Source organism: Scyliorhinus canicula, chromosome 17 (genome assembly GCF_902713615.1).
Source record: "Scyliorhinus canicula chromosome 17, sScyCan1.1, whole genome shotgun sequence".
Lineage (NCBI taxonomy): Eukaryota > Metazoa > Chordata > Chondrichthyes > Carcharhiniformes > Scyliorhinidae > Scyliorhinus > Scyliorhinus canicula.
In genome coordinates this window covers 15,522,041-15,547,301 of record NC_052162.1, presented here as the reverse complement: position 1 = coordinate 15,547,301, position 25,261 = coordinate 15,522,041, and the positions used below count along the sequence as shown (strand labels likewise).

Here is a 25,261-nt window from a genome sequence, read left to right as displayed (position 1 = left end):
ATTGCATGTGGTCTCTGGGGAACAAGATGGCGGCGCCCACGGTTTGCACATGGCCAGGGGTAGGCAAGATGGTGGCGCCCATGAATCGCGTGGTCTCTGGGGAACAAGATGGCGGCGGCCGGGGTCCACACGTGGCTCACTTGATCGAAGATGGCGGTACCCACGGGCCGCACATGGCCTGCGATGAGAGTAATGGCGACGGCCCTGGTTCGCCCCCGGAGACAGTGGCGACCGCCCGGGCCTGGCATACCACCACGAAATGCCTCTTTTTACCACGGCCCTTGCAAGTTGCGGAGCGGGCCGGGCAGCGTTGCCGAGGGTGCTTGGCTTGCCCGCAAAAATAACATCGGGGTCCCCCGGGGTTGCCTGGCAGCTGGGGGTTGGGGGATGTGTCGGAATCGGCTGCGGGTGGGTTCCATGCTGCCCATCGGGCTGCCGTGCGGTCGGGGATATACGCTCGGGCGTTGTGGGAGAGTACATCTAAGGAGCTTGCGAGGGCCCGTGCCTCTTTGAGACCTAGCGTCTCTTTATCCAGCAGCCGCTGGCGGATCGGAGAGGACAGCATACCTGCAACAAAGGCGTCCCGGATTAAAAGTTCGGTGTGGTCGTTGGCTAAAACTTGCGGACAGTCACAGTTCCTACCTAGTACCAGCAGTGCGCAGTAGAATTCGTCCAGCGATTCCCCTGGAATTTGTCGTCTGGTAGCTAGAAGATGTCGAGCGTAAACCTGATTTACTGGGCGGATGTAGTGTCCTTTGGATGTAGGGTCATTGCGGCCTCGAAATCGTCCGCGTCTTCGATGAGCGTGTAGATTTCTGGGCTCACCCTTGAGTGGAGAACTTGGAGTTTCTGGTCCTCCGTGGATGTAGTTGTGGCCGTCCTGAGGTACCCGTTGAAACACGCCAGCCAGTGTTTAAAAGGTCGCCGCTGAGTTTGCCGCGTGGGGGCTAAGTTGCAGACACTCCGGCTTGATGCGGAGCTCCATTCTTCAAACCTAGTTCACTAAATTGATGCACGATCAATAACTCCCAAAGCGAGATTGTAGGACAATTGAAGGCTTTATTGAACTAGATGTTTCCCCCAGCCACGCAGGTACAGAATGCAGCAGCTAGGGAAACACAGACTCTTATACTCCGCCTTACTGGGCGGAACCAGCAGGCAGGCTTCACCAATGATCTTACAGTATCAGGTACCTCCAACCTAGGTACCGTAATACCCCTAATACTGACTACCACAAGTTGTAACCTAGTGCACCTTGTAATAGCGAGTAAGCCAGCTCTCTAATACTCTATTTTACAATCTTAAACCTTCAGTGCTGCTGATTTCTGTATTCACAAACTCTTCGCAATCAGGTTCACTTGCTTTCAGAATGAATAATGAATGGCGAATTGCGCAGCTGAATAAAACATACAAATGCTTTTTGCCCGATGAATTCCATAAGGTGTGCTGAGAACTGATTAAAGCAGCAGAGCAACTAAGTGATAGTAACAAAATAATGTTGTAGAGACATCATAAAAGTGTTTTATTATGTCAATAAAAAATTTACTGCAATACAAAACAGTGACCCACTTCTGTTAAAAGGCTTTCCAGTTGAAGCAAAATAAAGGGCTATGTACCGTATACTATCAAGGCCAGCTCTATACATCCCAAACTATTCAGCTGTGTCACTCCTGCGTTCAGACTGAGATAAGGTTCATACAAAAGCGAAATACTGAAACTGACATAGGAACAGCTTCTTCCCCACTGATGTGTTGGGCGCTCTGGATCCGTGAAACACATACAGGCCACCAACACTTAAAATAGTTCAACACTATTTTATTAAATTATAAACTGCTAAACATTCTATTACTGTGGTTACACGATGCTAGATTAACTAGAGACCTGTGCCTGTCCTAACCAGTCGAATCACTCAGCACGTGGTGAGAGTCTGTGCTGTAAACTATAAGCTCTTGTGCTTCTGAGAGGCTGCATCCCGAATGAGTGGGAAAAGTGATGCCCTCTGTCTTTATAGTGAGTGTGCTCTAACTGGTGATTGGCTGCGGTGTTTTGACACAAAGACTTTGAAGGTCAGACCGCGCAATGAGATTGGCGGAGGCACCGGTGTCCAGGCAGAACCGTATTCGGGACCGGTTGATCGTAAGGGTGGCACACCACTCATCATCCAAATCGATGCTGTGTATCAGAATGGGCTTGGTGCTGTGCTTTGGAGACATCCTGTGCTTTGTTATGATGCCAAATTGAAAAGGGGCCTTCAGGTCATCGCTGTCAAAGTCGGGGGACAGCTCTGGGACAGGCTCGGTGACTGTGGGCTGAATGGCCCGGACATCCCTGTGAGGCTGACTGAATCGACGAAAACTAGCAGGCTAAGTTGAATAAAACAGCATAGTGGCCAAGTTTGCCACAGTGCAAACATTGTCGGGGCTTGGCGGGACACTGCCGCTTTAAGTGGCTCTGTCAGCGGGATTCTCTGTCAGCGGGATTCTCCATCAGCGGGATTCTCCGTCAGCGGAATCCTCTGTCAGCGGGATTCTCTGTCAGCGGGATTCTCCATCAGCGGGATTTTCCGTCAGCGGGATTCTCTGTCAGCGGGATTCTCCGTCAGCGGAATCCTCTGTCAGCGGGATTCTCTGTCAGCGGGATTCTCCATCAGCGGGATTCTCCGTCAGCGGGATTCTCCGTCAGCGGAATCCTCTGTCAGCGGGATTCTCCGTCAGCGGGATTCTCCGTCAGCGGGATTCTCCATCAGCGGGATTCTCTGTCAGCGGGATTCTCCGTCAGCGGGATTCTCCATCAGCGGGATTCTCCATCAGCGGGATTCTCTGTCAGCGGGATTTCCTGTCAGCGGGATTCTCCGTCAGCGGGATTCTCTGTCAGCGGGATTTCCTGTCAGCGGGATTCTCTGTCAGCGGGATTCTCCATCAGCGGGATTCTCCGTCAGCGGGATTCTCTGTCAGCGGAATCCTCTGTCAGCGTCAGTGCGTTCGTTGAGCCACTGCACATGCGCGGTGCGATCAGGCATGGTGCGCGCCTGCGCATTACGTTCGTCGACGTCGGCGTCCCATCGTTCGGTGCGTCCAAGCGCGGGAGCCCGCGAAAAGCAAGCAAAATGGCCGCCTTCATCCAGGCTGAGGCCCTGGAGCGATTTGATGACTTGGACCCGTTCTGCCCCGTGGGGAGCTTGCCGTGCCGTTTCAGTCGCCTGGATGTGGGAATACCGAGTGGTGGCGTGCTCGTGGAGCACGCAGGTCTCAATTGCAGTCGACGGGGTGAGCTGCTTGACCTTAAGAAGCTGCTGGTGAATGGGGTCCGACTGAACACCGAAAACGATCTGGTCGCGTATGATGGAGTCGGAGGTGGACCCGTAGTTGCAGGACTGCACAAGGATACGGAGGTGGGTGATAAAGGACTGGAAAGGTTTGTACTTACCCTGTAAGCGCTGCTGAAAGACATAGCGCTTGAAGCTTTCGTTCACCTTGACGTTGCAGTGGCTGTCAAACTTTAGGAGGACCGTCTTGAACTTAGATTTAACTTGCCCATCGGCGAAGGTGAGAGAATTAAAGATCTGTATGGCGTGGTCCCCGGCTGTGGAGAGGAAGAGTGCAAGCTTCCATGCGTCTGAGGCAGCTTCCAGGTCCATGGCCTCAAGGTATAGCTGGAAACGCTGTTTGAAGATCTTCCAGCTGGACCCCAGGTTGCCGGTAATGCGGAGGGGCGGCAGTGGGCGGACGCTGTCCATGTTGCAGGATGGCTGTAGACTGATGGAAGGCAGATCACTGGTCTCAGAAGTTCTAACATCCCTCAACATGATGTGTTGGGCACTCTGGATCCGTGAAACACATACAGGCCACCAACACTTAAAATAGTTCAACACTATTTTATTAAATTATAAACTGCTAAACATTCTATTACTGTGGTTACACGATGCTAGATTAACCAGAGACCTGTGCTTGTCCTAACCAGTCGAATCACTCAGCACGTGGTGAGAGTCTGTGCTGTAACCTATAAGCTCTTGTGCTTCTGAGAGGCTGCATCCCGAATGAGTGGGAAAAGTGATGCCCTCTGTCTTTATAGTGAGTATGTTCTAACTGGTGATTGGCTGCGGTGTTTGTGCATGTTGATTGGTCCTAGTGTATGTCCATTAGTGTGTGTGTCTGCACCATGATATACTGGTGTATATTATGACACCCACAGCTACTAGACCCCTCTCCCTGTAAGAACACTATTCACGACGCCCTATGCTGATTTTGTTCGACCCTTGTTCCGCACTGTAACCAATCACTATTTCTTGATGTACCATTTGTCAATGTTCTCTGTCGATTATTCTTTTAGAACATAGAACATAGAACAGTACAGCACAGAACAGGCCCTTCGGCCCTCAATGTTGTGCCGAACAATGATCACCCTACTTTAAACCCACGTAACCCGTATACCCGTAACCCAACAATCCCCCCATTAACCTTACACTACGGGCAATTTAGCATGGCCAATCCACCTAACCCGCACATCTTTGGACTGTGGGAGGAAACCGGAGCACCCGGAGGAAACCCACGCACACACGGGGAGGACGTGCAGACTCCGCACAGACAGTGACCCAGCCGGGAATCGAACCTGGGACCCTGGAGCTGTGAAGCATTGATGCTAACCACCATGCTACCGTGAGGCCCCGTGAGGACACTTCCTGTGTCCATATCCCTCTATTCCCATCCTGTCTGCTCTGTACGTACTGTGTACGTTCCCTTGGCCGCAGAAAAATACTTTTCACTGTACTTCGGTACATGTGACAATAAATATCAATCAATCAATCAAAACCTGAAACAAAAAGAGAAAATCCCGGAAATAGTCAGCAGCTCTAGTCAGGCATCCATGGAGAGGGAATCCGAGGACTGAATTTTCTCCCCTTTCCCGCTGGTGCGGGTTCCCCAGCGGTGAGAGGGGCGAGGCACGTGAAACGCTGCACATATCGGCAGGACCGGAAGATCACGCCAGCGGCCAATGGTGAGTCACCTCGCCTGCTGGAAAGCACGCTGTGGTGGGGGGGGGGGGGGGGGGGGGGGGGGGGGGGGTCAATTGAGGGCACAAAAGCTTAATTGACTGGAATGTCTCTTGGGATCTCCTATGGTCTTGGAAGGTGTAACATAAATGCGAGTCTGTCCTTTTCAGTGTAGAAAATGCAACAGCTAATTTGGCCACAGCAAAGTTCCATAAGTAGCAATGTGAAAGCAACCAGATGATTTTCCTTTAATGATTTGATTGAGGGATAAACATTAGACAGAAAACTAGAGATTCCTGCTCTTCTTCAGGCGACATACAAGGGAGGCTTGGTTTTAATATCTTTCCATCATGGCAGCTCCTCCACCGGTGCAACGTTCCCTCACTACGGAACTGGAATGTGTTCTGAGGTATCCAAAGTCTTTACAAGTTATCCTAGTTTACTCCATATATTACATCATTACCACTACCACATCTCCACCCTCGGGCCGCTGAACAAAGAACAAAGAACAAAGAAAAGTACAGCACAGGAACAGGCCCTTCGGCCCTCCAAGCCCGTGCCGACCATGCTGCCCGACTAAACTACAATCTTCTACACTTCCTGTGTCCATATCCCTCTATTCCCATCCTATTCATGTATTTGCCAAGATGCCCCTTAAATGTCACTTTCGTCCCTGCTTCCACCACCTCCTCCGGCAGTGAGTTCCAGGCACCCACTACCCTCTGTGTAAAAAACCTGCCTCGTACATCTACTCTAAACCTTGCCCCTCGCACCTTAAACCTATGCCCCCTAGTAATTGACCCCTCTACCCTGGGGGAAAGCCTCTGACTCCACCCTGTCTATGCCCCTCATAATTTTGTAGACCTCTATCGCCCCTCAACCTCTGTCGTTCCAGTGAGAACAAACCGAGTTTATTCAACCGCTCCTCATAGCTAAAAATTAAGCTCTGGGTTCATGCGTTCAGGTAGTTCGGGGGTTTCCATATTTTATTCTTAGTACTACCAGAGGAGTGGTAGACTCTGTCGACGCAAGTAAACGTTGTTGGATTGAAGGTTGTTCTGGCACCTGGGGGTCTTTTCATTCTCTTTTTCCATTCTTTGGCATTGAATCACTCTTTGCCGATTCCCCAGCTGCAGTGATGGATGGTGGTCGGGTAATTTGGCTCTTTATGCGGCAGACGAATTCTGGCTTTGTCTCTACAATGTGATTTTCTCTTCCGCCTTTGTGAGGTTCGCAGTGATGCACTCTGGGATGGAAGGTGGCTCACCTTTGCGTTTGGCCATGAGGTGTGCTGTCGTCAATGGGCGGCTGCTATTCAGTCGCAGCATCGTTTGTGGCATTGTCCTGCTGGCTGGCTGGGGATTGCAATGCCTGCTCTGTGGTCTCGGGGTTTATCTCTCCAGCTGGCTTCGGAGCCGGAGGTTGAGGCTCATCTCATTGCTGGTTCCTCTCTTGACTGTCATCCACTCAGGGTGCCATGGTAACCATCTGAGCGGTTGGACCAATGAGTGGCTTATGGCACCTGTAACGAAAGCGGACAAACCTGCCCGCAGAGAGAGAAGATGGTTCAAAGCTGAAGTCCCTGTAAAGAAAGATTTTCGTCATGGGACTCTCAGGAACTTGACATCACAGAATCAGAATCACAGTGCAGAAGAGGCCCTTCGGCCCATCGGGTCTGCTCCGATGTATGAAAGGCCCTGACTTGTCCACCTAACCCCACTTGCCAGCACTTTGCCCACAGTTGAATGTTATGACGTGCCAAGTACTCATCCAGGTACTTTGTAAAAGATATGAGGCATCCCACCTCTACCATCCTCCCAGGCAGTGCATTCCAGACCGTCACCACTCCCTGAGTAAAAATGTTTTTCCTCAAATCCCCCTGAAACCTCCCACCCCTCACTTTCAACTTGTGTCTCCTCGTAACTGACCTTTCAACTAAGGAAAACAGCTGCTCCCTATCCACCCTGTCCATGCCCCTCATAATCTTCCACCATTTTGAGGAGATTCTTATGAACATCTGTAATAAGAGCAGAAGAGGGCTGTAGTGTTGTTGGATATATATTACAAGAACACTTGTACCTAAAGCTATAAATGATTTATCAACATTAACTGTGGGTAAACTATATACAAAACAACAGATGAATAACAGTATGCTCATGCACAAGCAACCTCCTTCTTCCAGCTCTCCAGTCAGTCTGAGGTCACCTGACTCTAACATTCGCTTCTATACTCGTGAGACTCCTAGTGGTCTGTCGGTGAAGTACAACACAGCCATGATATCACTACAGAGGCCATTCGCCCCTCAAGCCTGTTTCACCATTCGATAAGATCCTGGCTAATCCACTTGTGTTTCGAATTCCACATTTCCCATTTACGCCTGATAGCCTTCAGTTCCCTTGCCTAACAAGGATCTGTCTATCTATGCCTTAAAAATATTCAGTGACCCCCCACATCCACCACCTTCTGAGACAGAGTTTCAAAGTTTCACAACCCTCTGAAAGAATCTCCTCACCTCTGCCCCAAAAGGGCAAAGGCGCCCCTAGTTCTGGGCTCATCCACAAGGCGGAACATCCACCTTGTCAAGACTATTCAGGATCTTATATACTTCAATCAAATTACCCCTCACTCTTCTAAACTCCAGTGCAAACAAGCCCAGACTGTCCAATGTGTCCTTGCAAAACAAATCTTTCATTCCAGGTATCAATCTAGTAAACCTCCTCTGAACCCCTTCCAATGCATTTACTTCCTTCCTTAAATAAGGAGACCGCAGCTGCACACAGTCTTTGAGATGTGTTCTCGTTAATTCCCTGTATAACTGAAGCATAAGGTCTTTACTTTTATGTTCAATTCCTCTCGTAATAAAGGATAGCATTCCATTAGCCTTCTTGATTACATGCTGCTCCTACATACTAACGTTTTGTGATTCATGCACTAGAACACCTAGATCCTTCTGCACCTTGAAAATCAGGGCAACACTGACAGTTCTGATCAAGAAAGAAATCGACTGGTTACAGATGGCGTACATCAGTTTGAAGGTTTGTTTGCTGCCATACGTTAATGGTTCAAGAATCAAGCCTTATAACCTGAAGTTGGACCCTTCCGGGGTCTTCTGTCTGTTGTTCCTAACCAGAGGTCACTCACCCATGGGACTGTAACACTGGCTTCTGTGTCCAACTTAAGGTTTGTGAAAAGGCCATTAACTGAGAGGTCCGCACAGCAGAACAAAACTTCAAGACCTTTGACCTCACCAAAAAAGCATGGCTGTGTGTCCTCTTGCTGTGTTGTTTTGACCTCATCAATCCTCTTGGGGTCTTTTGTGAGTTTTGGCTTTGCACAGCTTTCTGTTCAGTAACATTGAAAACATTGGGCTGAAATTTTGCCGCCAAAACGGATTTTCCCCCAAACGCAATTTTAGCATCGGGGAGCAGAGAATCCCGCCCATATATCTAAAGAATCCCTTTCTCCAAAGTCCTAAGTTTTGTGATTGGGCTGGGTCTGGATAAGACCAAATAGATCTGGAAAAGTGGATCTATTTTAAAATGTTTTAATAGAACATAGAACATAGAACAGTACAGGCCCTTCGGCCCTCAATGTTGTGCCGAGCCATGATCACCCCACTCAAACCCACGTATCCACCCTATACCCGTAAACCAACAACCCCCCCCCCCCTTAACCTTACTTTTTTTATTAGGACACTACGGGCAATTTAGCATGGCCAATCCACCTAACCCGCACATCTTTGGACTGTGGGAGGAAACCGGAGCACCCGGAGGAAACCCACGCACACAGGGGGAGGACGTGCAGACTCCACACAGACAGTGACCCAGCCGGGAATCGAACCTGGGACCCTGGAGCTGTGAAGCATTTATGCTAACCACCATGCTACCCTGCTGCCCCATTGTCGGTTCAATTTTAAAACTTAAAAAAAGAAATGCAAGATGGTGCTGCCGTATGCTTCTTCTCAAAGGATTTTCTCATGCTTGTTGGTTTTAGCGGACTCCTGCAGGAGTGACATTTGTGAACATAACATTTCAACGTTTTCAACGCTATCGGCCTGGATTGACTAATTAGTGTTTTTTTTCCCCACTTTAGCACAATGTTCCCAAATCTTAGAAGCTTTAAATCCAAGCTTCTGTTGTTTTTTAAAGCTGTCCGTTCGGTCACGATTAACTTTTAATTCATCATTTTTTCTTTGTTTGGAGTCAACTTGGCTGCCGTGCGTTCAGGTGCCAACTCGGGGATCAGATCCATCGGACTGCAATTTAAACGGCAATTTCTGACCGCTGCAGTATTTAATATTTTTTTAAGGGCTTGTGTTTAAGGTATTTAAATTTTTTAGCTCACCCCTGGTTGGTCTGCTGACTCGGCCCACTCTGGATATTGGAGTTCAATTGGAGTCTTCTCCTGCAGTGAGGAATTTAATTTCTGCCTTCAGCTTCCAAGCCTTACTGTGGGACGTTTCTCTGGCAATTTCCTTCTGTGGACTCTTCATTGAGATTTTGTATCATTCCATTCTCTGCCGCCATGCTGTAAGTACTTCAGTCAGTCTTATTAAAGGTATTTGTCATCTTAGATAGTTCAACAGTAATGGGAAGCACGGTAGCACAGTGGTTAGCACTGTTGCTTCACAGCTCCAGGGCCCCAGGTTTGATTCCCAGCTTGGGTCACAGTCTGTGCGGGGTCTGCACGTTCTCCCTGTGTCTGCAGGGTTTCCTCCGGGTGAACGTAGACCATAGAACATACAATGCAGAAGGAGGCCATTCATCCCATCCAGTCTGCACCGAGCAACTTAAGGCCTCACTTTCCGTCCTAACCCAATAACCCCGCCTACCCTTTTTGGACACTAAGGGCAATTTAGCATGGCCAATCCACCTAACCTGCACATCTTTGGACTATGGGAGGAAGCCGGAGCACTCGGAGGAAACCCACGCATATACGGGGAGAACGTGCAGACTCTGCACAGACAGTGACCCAGCAGGGAATCGAACCTGGGACCCTGGCGCTGTGAAGCCACAGTGCTAACCACGATGCTACCATGCCGCCCAAGTGCTCTGGTTTCCTCCCACAAGTCCCGAAAGACCTGCTGTTAGGTGAATTGAATATTCTGAATTCTCCCTCTGTGTACCCGAACAGGCACCGGAATGTGGCGACTAGGGGCTTTTCAAAGTAACTTCATTGCAGTGTTAATGTACTTGTGACAATAACGATTCATATTATTATTTATTAACTTCAAGAAATTATATATGTAGGTAGAGTAAAGGTCCAAGCTAAGAGTTGTCTCCATGCTTGCTTCTGTCCAACACGATACTGACCACTCGGTATGGATCATGTGTTCCCTCACATCACTGTGTGGGTGGTATTGCGCGCTGTCCCAAGTTAACCCTTTATGTGCCAGACCCTTATACAACAGAATGTCACCCTGGATTATTGTGCTAGAGGCTTTGTCGTGGGATTTGAAACCAAAATGTTCTGATCCAGGGGTGTAAGTGCTCGTAACTCTGTCGTGTCAGACCACAGTACACGTTCTGATGGATGATGTTCTGGTGTTTATAAACAATGTAAAGATACAAAAAAAAATAGAGCTTCACAAGTGATGGTTTGATGTTTTTACACTTCACGAGTAACTGTCTGGGAAACAAAATATATACATTTTGACACCCAGAGATTAAGCACTGAAAGTTCTATTTGATTATATTTAAAAAGTGCCCTTTATGTTGTCATGGTGCAGAAGTTGTGGTTTGTAAGCAGCCTTAGCGAAAAGCTTTGCCAAATAGCTTACAAAAGATCAAAAGCAAACCAGTTGTTGTTCTGATCATTTTGAACACCAAGATTTGTACAGAGAGGCCTTCTCTGAAACTGAGGTAAGTATAACAAGGTAATGAAATACATAATATCCCAAAAGTAAATTGCATTGGATTTATATTTTCTTTCAGGTTTATTTTTCTCTCATTTTACTTTGATATATTTAACCTTTCAATTTCAAGATCTCCCTGCCTTGCTGAGAAGGACATTTCAGCACATTTATTTCAGTGAGACAGGTCCGTGATTTCACAATTTGGCCACCAGATGGAGCACAACGCGACGGCCATCGATTCCATCAGAGATGTAAAATGGCCATTTAGCCAACAATTTGATGAGGTTTTCAGGAAAGACTGGCAAGAGAAAAATGCCCAGCGGAGTCAGTGATGCCCTTTAGCGAACCGAAACTTCCATCTTCACCCGTTCTGGTTAGTGTCTGAGTCCAATCAGGAGAGTAATGGGAGGCTCTGCGCTGGTCTGGTTGTGCAGAACCCACAACAACGTTCCAGCAACTGGACATCATCCAGAGCAAAGAACAACATTTTGTCCACTGAAGAGCCTCCTGTGTTTGCTTTGTCTGCCATCTACAAATTGCACGGCAAGCGACCTGCCAAGGCTTCCTCTGCAGCATCTCCCAAACCTACCGACCCCCTAAAGCTGGTGCTTGAAACCTCCTCCCATAAGGTTCCCTTCATGGTGACCAGAGATTTGGCGGGGGCGGGAATCGCGCCGTGCTGGTTGGCGGGCCCCCCTCCCAGCGATTCTCCGGCCCATGATGGGCTGAAGTCCCACCGCTGTCATGCCTCTCCCACCGCCGTGGATCAAACCACCTACCTTACCGGCGGGAGCATGCGGCGCAGGCGGGCTTCAGGGTCCTGGACGGGGCACGGGGCGATCTGGATGACCTGGTGGCCTGGCCCGTGATTGGGGCCCACCGATCGGCCGGCGGGCCTGTGCCGTGGGGGCACTCTTTTCCTTCCACCTTCGCCATAGTCTTCACCATGGTGGAGGCGGAAGTGACCCACTCCCCTGCGCATGCGCGGGGATGACATCAGAAGCCACTGACACTCCGGCGCATGCTCGGACTTACGCCGGCCGGCGAAGTCCTTTCGGCCCCGGCTGGCATGGCGCCAAAGGCCTTCCACGCCAGCCGGCGGAGTGCCAACCACTCCGGCACGGGCCTAGCCCCTCAATGTTAGGGCTTGGCCCCTAAAGGTGCGAAGACTTCCGCACCTTTGGGGCGACCCGACGCCGGAGTGGTTCACGCCACTCCAAGACGCCGGGACCCTCCGCCCCGCTGGGTTGGGGAGAATCCCGGCCCAGATTTGAAATTGACTATGTGAATATCCAGAGGTTTGTGATACAGCCTGTGAAGCACTGGCACTCTGTTGGCATGGCTGGGTATCTGACAGATTGCGTGGAAGCTTGAATCGCATATGGTGATCCAGAGCACAGGAATACCGAAAGTGAAAAGGTTGAAATCCTGGAGGGATCTGAGGGAAAGCATTGTGTGAGAAAAGATTCGAGGGCAGAGACTGGAAACACTCGAGTAGAAGTCAGAGTTCCAATGGGACCAGTTGGCTCACAGTGTGGCAAGCATCTGGGGGTGGATTTGATGAGAAATCCGGAGGAATTGTATTGGGTGGCATCTGTCACTTGGTTTCAGAGTGTGGTGTGTTATGGGCTAGGGTTTGGAGAACCCCAAAGTGTATCATGGAGTTCACCTGACCCACAACTTTTAATAGTTGTGGTTATGGGGAACACACGGGCTTACTCTGCAGGTGTAATACAACAGAAATCTACAGTACTTTTAAATTAAAACAGTGTTTATTTATGAAACCAGTTAACACTTTATAAACCCACAGTAACCATCTTAACAACTATCATCACCAATAAATCCCCAAAGAATACAGTACTCTATAGATAACCCTTAATAAATTCCCAAACAACATCCCGAAGACAAAAGACCCTTTTTAACACAGAGATCAGGTTTAAATGCTCTACTGAAATCACCCAAATGAAAAGTCTTCAGCATGTAGAGAGATCCATGCACATCTGCTGGCTTTCACTGCAGCTCTTCTCTCTGAAAATGCAACTAAACACACCCTGTAGAAAACAACCTAAAGCGAAAGTAAAAAGCAGAGCCAGAGCTCAGCTCCACCCACACTGACATCACTGCAGCCACTTGAGCAGACAAACATTTCTTAAAGTGACATCCATGACAGGTGTGACTGACCATATTTTGTCTATTTATTTACATGGATTGGGTACTTACTGAGAACATGAGAGTATAAATTGTAACTTGTGTCATCCTTATATATCTGTAAATGTATAGCTGGGGTGAAGGCATAGTGTATTATAGTTAATCTTTTCTTGTTTGATAAAGGATTTATTCAGTTCTTTAAAGTTGATCCGCAGTCCTGCAAGTCTTCATCCACGTTGCCGAACAAAAAAATAAAACTTGGATCTATCAAGCCGGGCTCCACTCCGCGACCTGTGGATTGGAATAAAGCTATTGCTGTGTTTCAATGAACAACAGACGCTGGCCTTGCCACATCCCAAGGATTGAAAAAAAAAAACAGATGAATTTGCACACTTTTCGGTTGTTAGATTATGAAACAAAGACTGAGGGTGGGAATTTGCAGCTCCCCCTCACGGATTTCCGACGGTGGCCCATCATTGGCCAGCGGTGGGATCTTACAGTCCCGCCAGTGTCTGCAGTACTTTTCATGCCCTGCACCCTGGGCCACTGGCAGGAAGGGAAGACGATTTCGACAGACACATAATTTCTATTCTTTCATGGGACGTGGGAAGTCACTGACAAGGTACGAATTCGCTGCCCACCCCTAATTGTCCCTGAACAGAGAGGCCATTTCAGGGGGGCAGTCAACAGTCAATCACATTACCGTGGGTCTGGAGTCATATGTAGGCCAGACTTCAGACTGAAAAGGCTGGGGAAACCCAGCAGGTCGAGCAACATCCGTGCAGAAAGAAACAAGAGTGAACGCCTCCAGTCCAAAATGGCTTTGTCGGAACCTTTTAATATAATCATAATAATAGCTTATTGTCACGAGTAGGCTTCAATGAAGTTACTGTGAAAAGCCCCTAGTCGCCACATTCCGCGCCTGTTCGGGGAGGCCGGTACACGAATTGAACCCGCGCTGTTGCCTTGTTCTACATTACAAACCAGCTGTTTAACCCACTGTGCTAAACCAGCCCTGCTCTTACAGATAAGTAAATTTACACGGGGACTCTACGCAGCTGCACATTGGAGTAATGTGAATACATCAGCCCCTGACACCAGCAGATGGCTGGAATTAATTTACAATTTCAAAGCAGCGCCAGTTCGTCAGGCTTCTCAAAGAAGTAGCATTATTTATTCGCAAATTTGTAGCAAGCCCTTAACTCGTGAGGGGAAGAGCTGAAATCTTTAAGCACAGCAGAGACGGCTGTCAACCTTCCTTCCATAAGTCGGGTCATCCTTCAGCAGCTCATCATTCGGGGAGCATTTTATCCATTCAGGGAGCATTTTATCCCTCCTTCGCATTTGTCGGCAGCACTAACAGGTTATCTGTCAGACAGCAGCAAAGAGCATGTGAAACCTCTTGTGTGCCTGAATGGTCACTCTGTCACGGTGTAGTAGATGGATAATCTGGGCCAAGCTGCTCTCAGCAGAGTAGTAATGGCACCTCAGTCAAGCGTACACCGCTTAATCAGTGGCATTATCTTCCTTTAGTTCTCTGGGACCTTTGAACTCTTTCTCTCTCTCTCTGAGAAAAACAGTTTGTCTTAAGTCTCACTAATGTTCCTTTTCCAAAAAAAAAAAGAAACGAGAGAAAGGCTCTTCCAGATCACAGGTGTGGAGTGAGATGGGAAATGAAATTAGCCAAAGTGGAAACCGCTTGGCGTGTACATTGCCCACGCTGATGACTGAAACGGTGTCAGTTATATAACCACTTTCATGAGTAATCGACAAACTTACTCTGAAGGTCTGTGTGTGAAACTCTCGAACATAAACAACTCCTCACAGCTACCTGGGTGAGTGACTTCTGTAATCTGACACTCATTGCTTCGACATGTGTGTATGTCTGTGTGTGCATCTGTATAAATTAATATAGGATTACTTCTATAATTGATCATTGAATGATCCCATTAAAGCTAAGCTTTATATGTCTGTGTGTCTGTAATATAAAATTAGCTCTGCAGTTGATCATTGAATTATCCCATTAAACCTATGCTGTTAATGCAACAAGCTTTGGACTGGTGATTGTAGGGACTGTCACTGGTTGTTTCTGACCACTTGTTTATTGAATGTTTAAAGCTGGAAGTGGACAGTTGTCCTGACAAAACAAAGGATTGTTTTCCCTCGCGTAATAGCACGTTCCCATCAGCTCACCGCTTTTTCAGTCTTCAGTGTTTTCCCAGTTTCGCAAACCTGACCGGCTTTTGAAAGCTGCTGCCACACAATAGTTCTACCTAGTGACAGTGCGTCAATTTACCCTGTACTTCCTGAAGCTGTGTTCGGAAAGCTGCACTAAAGCACCTCGCCTGCTATTTGCAGTTCAGATGTAATATTGACTTGACTAAAATGTTTAGCCTGACCAAGGGAACACGCGTCATGTTTTCGTAAGCTCAGATAATTGTCATCAAAAACATAGAATGCATTCCCCTGAAGAAAACTATTTATTGGAAAAAAAGATCAACAGATTGCAACCTTCATCAGTGCCAGGGTTGCCAAGGCTCCAGAGTTGCCCTGAGTCTCTGGGAATTAAGCATTAATCTCCTCGACACTGCTGTGAGGAACCTACAGAGAAAAAAAATCATAGGGGCTTTAAAATATTCTTTTTATCGTTCTCTTTGAATATTTCTGTCTGTTAATTATAAAAAATATTGGAGAAGGCTCACAGGCTTTATTGACTGTCAAAGACTATCCAATCAGCGAAGGAAGTTTTTGACTGGTTGTGTTTCAGTAGGCACTACAGGAATGGGCATGTTGGATGATCAATGATAGGACCGTTGGGGTGGTTTATGTGCTGAAACCTCCAGGAGTACAACCAATCATCGTTGCAACTCTAGTTACAATCTGTAATTCTTATAAGAATCTTGTTATCAGTAGGTAACAATGGGCTGTACTGCCGGGTCAATACGACCCTCTCACACACTGATAACTTTTATGAAGAGTTTTGAATTCCCAGTGATCGACTGAAAGTATCACACATCAAGGTTGAGTATTTTAAGACTTTTACTGTAACAAATGAACTAAAACCGACATCAACTAAACATTACTTTGTTAAGGCGAGATAGTGAGAGGATGTTGGGCTGGCCGTGTGGGGAAGACCTCCTGAGGGAAACAGATTCAAACTAGGAGAAGGTGAAGTTTGAATCAGCCATCCAGTCAGCCCAGAAAGATCTTGCTGCGGATTTCTCCGTCGGCGGGATCTTTCGCTTTGCTGGCAGCACACCCATGCCCGAGGGTTTGCTGAAAGCGTGGGGGATAGCCACAATGGAAACCCCATTTGCCGGCTGCGGGAGCAGACAATCCTGCTGCCAGCGGGGGGGGGGGGGGGGGGGGGGGCCGCGCACCGTGCCGGACAACATGGCTGGAAGGAAGGAGAATATCTTGAAAAAGCCCAAGGGTTCTTGAATTTCCACAACAGGGTGGAAAAGAGTTTGAGAGGTTGTGTGATGTGCCTTTCTTTAGGTGACGGCAGTTTCGCCTTGGGTAATTTTACTAGAATTTTATGGTTACACATCTAAAGGGGATGTTATCTGGGAGATATTTACTTGTGGGTCTGAATAAGTAGGGAGCCCTTTGTGGGAAATGGTTCGTCAGACGAATTTTGACTGTGTCATTTTAATCTTCAGTGTTTAAATTTTCTTTTCTTCTTGTTAATAACCTTTTAATTTCAAAATCCAAGAAGTGCATTTGGTCTTCTTCGTGCTGAGATCAGTAGATTTCCGTCTCGTTTTCAGAATAAAAAGAAAAGGTATGGTCCATAAGCCAAGTTACCCACTGGAATTTGGTTTGTTCAATAATTAACATCTGTTCATAACACTAGGCAACTGATACACTAAATTACAGGAATATATCCCCCCCTTAACATCCCACCACAATCAAAATTTTCATGTAAAGTTTATGGGCGGGATTCTCCGATCCCTGCCGGGTCAGAGAATCGCTGGGGGGCAGCGTGATCCCGTCCCCGCCGGCTGCCGAATTCTCCAGCGCCGGAGATTTGGCGGGGGCGGGAATTGCGCCGCGCCAGTCGGTGGCCGCTTGTAGCAGCACCCCTCCAGCGATTCTCCGGCCCGCAATGGGCTGAGTGGCTGCCTGTTTTTTTGCCGGACCCGCCGGCGTAAATTAGAGTAGGTCCTTACCGGAGGGACCTGGCGGCGCGGGCAGCCTCCGGGGTTCTCGGTGGGGGGGGGGGGGGGGGGGGGGGGGGGGCGCGGGGGGACCTGGCCCCAGGAGTTGCCCCCACGGTGGCCTGGCCCGCGATCAGGGCCCACTGATCCGCCGGGCTGGCCTGTGCTGTGGGGGCACTCTATTCATCCACACCGGTGGCTGTAGCGGTCCGCCATGGCCGGTGCAGAGACGAAGCCCTCTGTGCATGCGCTGGGATGACGGCAGCACACGCTGGCATTCTCACGCCAGCTGGCGGAGGCCCTTCGGTGCCGGTTATGTGGCGCCAAGCCCCTACCCAACCGGCCGGCGCGGCACAAACCACTCCGGGGCTGGCCTAGCCCCTGAAGGTGCGGAGAATTCCGCACTTTTGGGGCGGCCTGACGCCGGAGTGGTTCACGCCACTCCTTCCCGCTGGAGTTGCCCGTTCTGCCGATTACAGCAGAATCCCGTCCTATATGTTACAGCCCACTCTGCACAGGATTGTAGGGCGTGATGGACCGGTCGTGTTGATCCCAGTCCAGAATTTACTGAGAGCCAGGTCAGGGACTAAAGATTTACTGCAGTGAGATTTTCAGCAGACTCACTTTAAACACAGGGGGCGAGATTCTCTAATCCCACAGCAGAGTGTCCACGCCATCGTAAACGCCGTCGTAAAACGCGACCGACCCGACGATGAATTCTGGCCCCTACAGCCCCACAGGCTGCCCCCCCGACCCTTCCGCGCCAAGGTCCCACTGGCTGAGAGCAGGTGTGGACGGAGCTGGTGGGACTTCGCGTCTTCACGATGGCTGCTCGGCCCATCCTGGGCCGAGAATCAGCGGGCTGGCCACGTAGAGCGGCCTTCGACCGGCGCCGCGCCGACCACACCAGCGCCGATTCTCTGCTCTGTGGGGAACCGCATGCCGGCGGCGTGGCACGATTCGCGCCAGTCGCGGGGATTCTCCGGGCTGGACCCGGGCTGGGAGAATCCCGCCCAGGTGGTTTATAGTCAATAGTTTTTAGAATTTAGTATAAATGATTCTTTTAGTTATTGCACAGATCAATCTGAGGCCTGTTGAGTTTTCAAGAATTCATTCTCAATGTGCTCGTGAATACTTGTGAGGCCATTTCCCCAGTTGTACTCTAATCCCACAGCAGAGTGTCCACGCCATCGTAGTCTTCGTGCAATTGGACCTTGGAGAACAGTGGCTGGCCTTCAATTACAAAATACTTTGATGCCTTCCGAGGTTGTGGACCAGACTCTAAAATGAAGTATTTCTTTGGAAAGGATGCGAGATTACAATAATGTGGAGCAGCTGGATTTGTTCCTCGGAGAGAGAAGGGTGACGGGAGATTTAATTGAAGTGCAAAGCACTTTGCTGGAGTGGGTGGGAAGAATGTGTTTGCCCGGGTAGAAGGGTCAATAACTAAAGGATACAGATTTAAGAAAATTGCCAAAGGGGAGATTAAAAGCTTTTTTTACACAGCGAGGCTTTCTGATCCGGAATACACGACCTGAGGCGGGAACCGGAAACCGGTTAAATAATATCTTTCAAAAGGGAGTTGGTTAAATACTTTGAAAAGATAAATTGTGGGGCTTTGAGTAAAGAAATGGGTAATTGGGACCAATTCGATAGCTCTATCGAAAAACTAGCATAGGCACAATGGGATGAATGGCCTTCTTCTGTACTGTACGACTCAGTGAAATGATGGATAGTAAAACTGAGAAGCTCTGAAGTGCCAATCACACTCGAGATCCTGGTCCTGATTTGTGTCATTTTCCAGATCTTCCACGTCCACAGAGATGTCATGCACATCCGACAGATGTGGGTTAGGGCAAGGAAACTCAAAATCTGGTAAGTCAATGCTTGAAACCCTGCCACTCTGCCCACAATCCAGTGACAGACTGATGACACTTTTTAAAATATAAATGTTTGTGAATTAAGGAGCAATTTAGCGTGGCCAATCCACCTAGCCTGCACATCTTTGGGTTGTGGGGGTGAGACCCACACAGACACAGGGAGAATGTGCAAACTCCACCCGGACAGTGTCCTGGGGTTGGGATCGAACCCGGCTCCTCAGTGCCATGAGGCAGCAGTGCTAACCACTGCGCCGCCGTTCCGCCCCTTCATCTGACTACACTGAGGGACAAGGCGTTTACGTACAGGATGAATCATTGGAAGTTGAAGATGAAAGACGTTTAATAAACCCTTCAATTTTCTTGAAATCAGCATGAGGCTTTAAAGCACTACATAAAATGTCTTAAGTTACTAAAGCTGTGACATTTTTACAAGGTGTGAAATCATCCAAAAATGTCAACAGTCCTAATTAATTGTCAGTGGTATGGTCGTGAATGATTTTGACAGTGAAACAAAATTGTCTCGCATACAACATAACCTGTCAGAAGCAGAAGTGTTACCTATGTGGAAGTCTCCAATAACCTATAGTAACATTGGGTTGGCACAACTTTGTTTACCTGCTCATTTCCTCTTTTGGAAAACCAACAATAAGAGTTTACAACAAAAAACATTGGGTTGGCACAATGCTGAGAATGTAATGTTACCTCTCAGTGAGATTTTCCTAAATGTATTTGTGTGGTGTCGCGGACTTCCCTGTTATTCGACCGATTTTTCACTTAACGGATTAATGGGAATATGCTGCAGAATCCACAAACTTAACAAAATGTCTTGTGCGCTTGATAGAGATGGAAAATGTGACCACAATTCATAAGATTACGGACTTGGCTGGATTCTCCGGTTCGCAACACCAGAAGCGAGAATCGCGATTGGGTGGAGAATCCCGCAAAATTGAAAGCATCCTTTTTGCAGCATTTGGGAGCCCACCCAGTTTGCCCCTCTGGAAACCCTCAGACCCCAGCTTTATGATCAAGGGAATGGGTGTGGCCCAAGCTCAATTAGTGGCACACCAGGTTCTGCCCTCGCCAGAAGCGTTGCAGGGTAAGCAGGGCAATAACAGAGCTCACCCCAAACAAAGGACACATGCACCATGACCTTTGGCACCCTTCCTGACACCCTGCCGATCAGGATCGAGGCTGACACTATCAGCTAGCCCAGGAACTAGAGCTGTCTCCAAGGAATGCCTGTCCACCTCACACCTGCTCCCATTAATCCTGTCCCTGGTCAGGAATACTGACCAGCTCTCTGCCACAACTTGTGAGTCACACCCAGGACCCACATCACACTGCAGCTAAGCTAACAGCAGACGCACACTTCCCTTGCTCACCCCCATCTATAGGACCTGCCCACAAATACGATTCTAATCATGGAGGCGATTGGGTGGCACACAGCGACCTTCTACACTACACAACCAGTTGTCACCCTGCTGGTGGAATAACACACGGCCCACCGAGTGAGGAGTCCCACAGTAAACCCCACTGGGGAAACCCCGCTGGCTCACTGTTAACAGGAACAGGTGGTGGGAATAGACGATCCCCACATCACAGGCCTGGTACCACTCAGTGATGGGGACAGGGTGCAGTGCGGACACAACATATTGAGGGGCTGGGTGAGGGGTGGGGGTGGGGTGGGGTTTGGCGGGGGGGAGGGAGGGGGGGGGGCATGTTGAGGGTGGTGCAGCAGTCCACCTCAAGGTGACCAATGTAACCTGGTGGTTTTGGATGGGCAAGGGAATACTAATCTTGCTAATAGTTCTGACCCCCCCACCCCCCACCCCCCGCGATAATAAATTTCAGCGTCTAGCCAGCTAGGCTTGCTATCTAACTGGCCGCAGCTGCTGTTGCTGGCGCACGGAGGCTGAAGGCAGAGGGCCAGCACACGGAGGGCCCTGCACAAATGGGTTTCCTGGGCAGTCCCTCAGGGTTGAGGATGACTTGCTTCCACTCCGGAGAGGTGGGCTCTGTGGTGACTGAGTAGTCCATTCCTGGATCCACAGACTCTGCCACAGGTTTAGCAGGTGGTGTTTGGTGAGGTGGGTGGGTGGACGCTCCGAATTCTGTGCTTGGCCTCTGGATCATTCCAGGGCTCAAATAGGGACATGTCTGGGATTTCGCAGACGTCCACACACAGCTGCATCGGCGCTGTGACAGATTCCCTATGAGCTCAGGTATTGGAATATATCACCTTCAATCTGAACCAGACCCACCAGGATACCCGGGCAGCAGGATTTTCCGTTATCACTGACATGCCCCAGGTCCAGGAGGTGATCGATAACACGTATGTTCCCCTCTGTGCGCCGCTTCATCAGGGGGTGCACTTCATCAAAAGGAAAGGCGTCTACTCCCTGAATGTGCAGTTGGTGTGTGACCACTGCCTGCATATCATGCATGTCTACGCCCAATACCCAGGCAACGCCCACAACCTGGCTCACTCTGAGGTACCTGGCACCTTCGAGCCTCACCCCGAAGTGAGGGGTTGGCTCTAGGGCAACAAGGATTATCCCTCTGGCCATGGCTAATTGCGACTGTATGGAGGCTGAGATGGAGACCCATTAAAACTATGCCCATGCAGCAACCAGGAGCGTCATTGAGCATTGCATCATCTCATTACTGAAGATGCACTTCCCATGCCTGGACCTCTTCGGAGGCTGTCCAATATAACCCCAGGACAGTCTTGAACATGGTGGTGGCCTGCTGCATTTGGCACAACATCTCACGGAAAGGTGCGACATGCTGGAGGAGGAAAACCATCAGACCTCATCTGACGAAGAAGAAGAGGAGGATGTCAAGGTCAAACCAGGCGTGGATCTGCTGCTGACAGGTCAAGCCTCTCAACCCTGATCCAGGGTTGACGCACATTGAACTACCCGTCTGCATTGCTCTCTCCTCTGTAGAGTTTTGAACACACAGGTCATGGATGCCCTCTCAAGTCCTCTGCCGTTCTCATCTGTTATGGGCCACCTTATCCTCGGGGACACTGAAAGGACACAGTGAAACGCATGGAGTAGAGTTTGATGGTGGCGGTGGGGGGGAGGTGCGGTCTGGAGCTGGTGCTATGTGTGTTCAAGGTTCCTGGTCTAAGAGGACAATAAATGAAAATTGAAAATCGCTTATTGTCACAAGTAGGCTTCAAAATGAAGTTCCTGTGAAAAGCCCCTAGTCGCCACATTCCAGCACCTGTTCGGGGAGGCCGGGGACGGGAATTGATCCCACCCTGCTGGCCTGCCTTGGTCTGCTTTAAAAGCCAGCGATTTAATCCTGTGCTAATGTATAGCTGTGCTAAACAATACATTTGTTCGGGTTTGATGGAGGGTGGGTTGTACAGGAGATGTATACAGTTGGGGTGTGGTCGGCTTCAAGCGGATTGGGGGGGGGTGCAGGGGTGGAGTGATGTGAGGCGTGACAGACGGCAGTGATGCCAGAGGTACAAAGGTGGTGACTCACCAAAGCTGCCCCGTGGAGGTCGCTCACCTGTCTGCAGCACTGGGTTCCAATATTCCTTTTGAGGCTGGCAACACTGACCGCCTTTGCCACCTCCTCCCAGGCACAGTTGACGACAGTGGGCTTGAGTCTGTGGCCCACCCTGGGGAAGGGGGTGTTCCTCCTCTCCTCCATTGTGTCCAGCATCCAGTCTAGCTCAGTGTGGAAGGCCTTTCCGAGGCCGCACATTGTCCTGTTTCCTGCACTGACAAGCTCAGCTCTCTGAATTCCTTAGGGCAGGAGGCGATCTTTAAATGGTGTCCCCATCTCTCAACCCCGTCGACGCCACCTTAACTCCCCCAAAGCCCAACTCCACGCTTCATACACACAGGGCACCCCCCAGGCCCAATCCCTGGTGCGGGGAAAATGCCAGCCTGGCACATTGGCAGCACCAGGTGGCAGTGCGAGGCTGACAGTGCCAGTGTACTAGCACTGCTAGGGTGCCACCCTGCCCAGAGGGCAAGGACCTGGAGCCTCCGATTCCCTGGGAGACACCCACAAGTGTCATTCTGTCTGGTCCCCATTTGTGGAGGCCAGCACTGAATGACGCTTATCCGAGGTCTCCAAGGCAAAAGAAGGGGTTAGATCCCAACACCTCTAGTAGATCAGGGGAGTGCTTATGAAATGAAAATCGCTTATTGTCACGAGTAGGCTTCAATGAAGTTACTGTGAAAAGCCCCTAGTTGCCACATTCCGGCGCCTGTCCGGGGAGGCTGGTACGGGAATCGAACCGTGCTGCTGGCCTGCTTGGTCTGCTTTAAAAGCCAGCGATTTAGCTCAGTGAGCTAAACCAGCCTAGAGCTGTCTCGCTCTAAAATACAGATTTGTAAAATAATGATCCTGCCCACAATGGGCGGGTTTCAGTTCGCGAAGTCTCGCGAGATCTCAATGGAAGTTCCGGGATGGAAGAGGGATCTCCAAGCATCGATCGGCCGTGCCGCATTTTGGCAGCTGGTAGATTGCATCCCAAGTCTCCCAGCTGAGTATCCCAGCCTACATTTGCTTGAATCTCGGGACAAAATGCAATGTTAACCGTTTGACAACAGCATTTATGCAGCAGGTTTATAAGTAACTGTGGTGAATGTAACTCCGTAATTCACACGGTATTGTATATACATGAGACCATGCATTTGTAAGCGCAGTTGCGTTGCCCGACCACTAGGTGGAGTAGTGCTGGGAATGCTTAGGCGTTTGTACAGGGCTCCACCCTTGGCTCCGCCCATGACTCCTCCCCCTGGACTGCTGTATAAATACTAATGCTCAGAGCCAGTCGTTCAGTTCATCGAGAGTTCAACGCGGAACAGGCTGGCTCTGTTGTATGTAGATTAAAACCACTGTGCATATCTTAAAGCACGTGACTAGTGAATTGATGGTTCCATCAGTAACAAGACTACATCATCTTTGACTTTAAATACTATTATGTTTGATACACATTTCCCTTTTGTGACTATAAAGTACCTACCTTTTTCATATGAGCCCCGTCGGAAATTTCTGGGGCTGAAATCAAATTATACTTACCGTATGTATCAGCCTCGTATCAGACGTATCAGCCTCCCCGAACAGGCGGCGGAATGTGGCGACGAGGGGCTTTTCACAGTCACTTCATTTGTGATAATAAGCGATTTTCATTTCATTTTTCATGTGAACAAGAAGGTCACAGCAGCACAGGAAGATTCAATGAGCACCATTTGACACCTGCAATGAGAGATCAAAATGAAACCACAAAAATAGAAAAGAATTGAACACAAAAATTTCACACGCTGAAGAATTAATGAACTCCACACAGTGAGTGCAGCCTGTCACCTAACCTGGAACCTTGAGAACATTTAACTGCTCTTGATTCACACACTTGCTTGATGATAGCTTTTACACCTTCTCACCAGGTTAGGCTGTGAATTAATTCCCAGATCTTCAGTAGCTGTCTTTACTTTGGAATATTATGACACAGATATAATCATTTTTTTAGATAAGAAACCACAAAGGCAGAACATAGAAAAAAATACACGTATTTCACTTCTCCTTCCTATCATTAAGGTACCTGCTCAATCTTTGACCATCGTCTTTCCAGACTTTTAATGGAAGAGTGTGTTTTAAAGTTGTATTTCCATTCTCTATGCTCGAGGTATTATACATTCACTTGCAGCCAAGGGGCAGCACATGAAGGGGAAGTCTCATGGGGAGGGGTGGTGCTGTAGGGGAGGGCCAGGCAGGGGCCTTTAGTGACCCCATAGCGACTGATGCTCACTTGGGGGGAGGGGGGGGGGGTGGTGCTGCTGATGACAGTAATGGAGATGGTCTTTGTCAGTGAAAACACAGGGTTTAGGGTTATTTTGAGATTGGGCCCGCCTTTTAAAAGGGAGCCCCAATCTCTGAGTATCCGGCTTTGTCGGCATCTTCGGGTCCCACACATCAGCAATAACCTGCTCACGGACGCTCAGTTTGGGTTCCGCCAGGGTCACTCAGCCCCTGACCTCATTACGGCCAAGGCTCAAAGATGGATGAAAGAGCTGAAAGCCAGAGGTGAGGTGAGAGGGACTGCCCTTGAGGGCAGCATTTGACAAAGTATAGCATCAAGGATGGCAGTGGCGTAATGGTATTGTCACCAGTAATCCAGAGACCCAGGTTAATGCTCTGGGAACCCGGGGTCAAATCCCACCCCGGCAGACGGTGGAATTTGAAGTCGATAAAAAATCTG

At 49.1% G+C, this 25,261-nt stretch overlaps 1 protein-coding gene and 1 long non-coding RNA gene across 6 annotated transcripts in view; one reads left to right on the top strand and one right to left on the bottom strand.

The window, feature by feature from the left end:
- Positions 1 to 25,261, bottom strand: part of LOC119952036 — a 107,891-nt gene that overhangs the window by 12,256 nt on the left and 70,374 nt on the right. For 3 of the 4 annotated variants that reach the window (XR_005457745.1, XR_005457746.1, XR_005457748.1), the window contains one exon: positions 24,085 to 24,261. This is a non-coding gene — a long non-coding RNA (uncharacterized LOC119952036). Of the gene's footprint in view, positions 1 to 12,899; positions 13,284 to 24,084; positions 24,262 to 25,261 lie in introns of those variants that run through there. The other variant, XR_005457747.1, reaches the window with a different exon arrangement.
- The window catches only part of LOC119952035 (neuronal PAS domain-containing protein 2-like), a 263,046-nt gene continuing 252,002 nt past the window's right edge, over positions 14,218 to 25,261 (top strand). Inside the window, exon 1 of one of the 2 annotated variants that reach the window (XM_038775515.1) lies at positions 14,218 to 14,827. In XM_038775515.1, coding sequence (XP_038631443.1) covers positions 14,751 to 14,827 — 77 coding nt within the window. In that variant the 5' untranslated portion in view covers positions 14,218 to 14,750. The remainder of the gene's footprint in view (positions 14,828 to 25,261) is intronic. The other variant, XM_038775518.1, reaches the window with a different exon arrangement.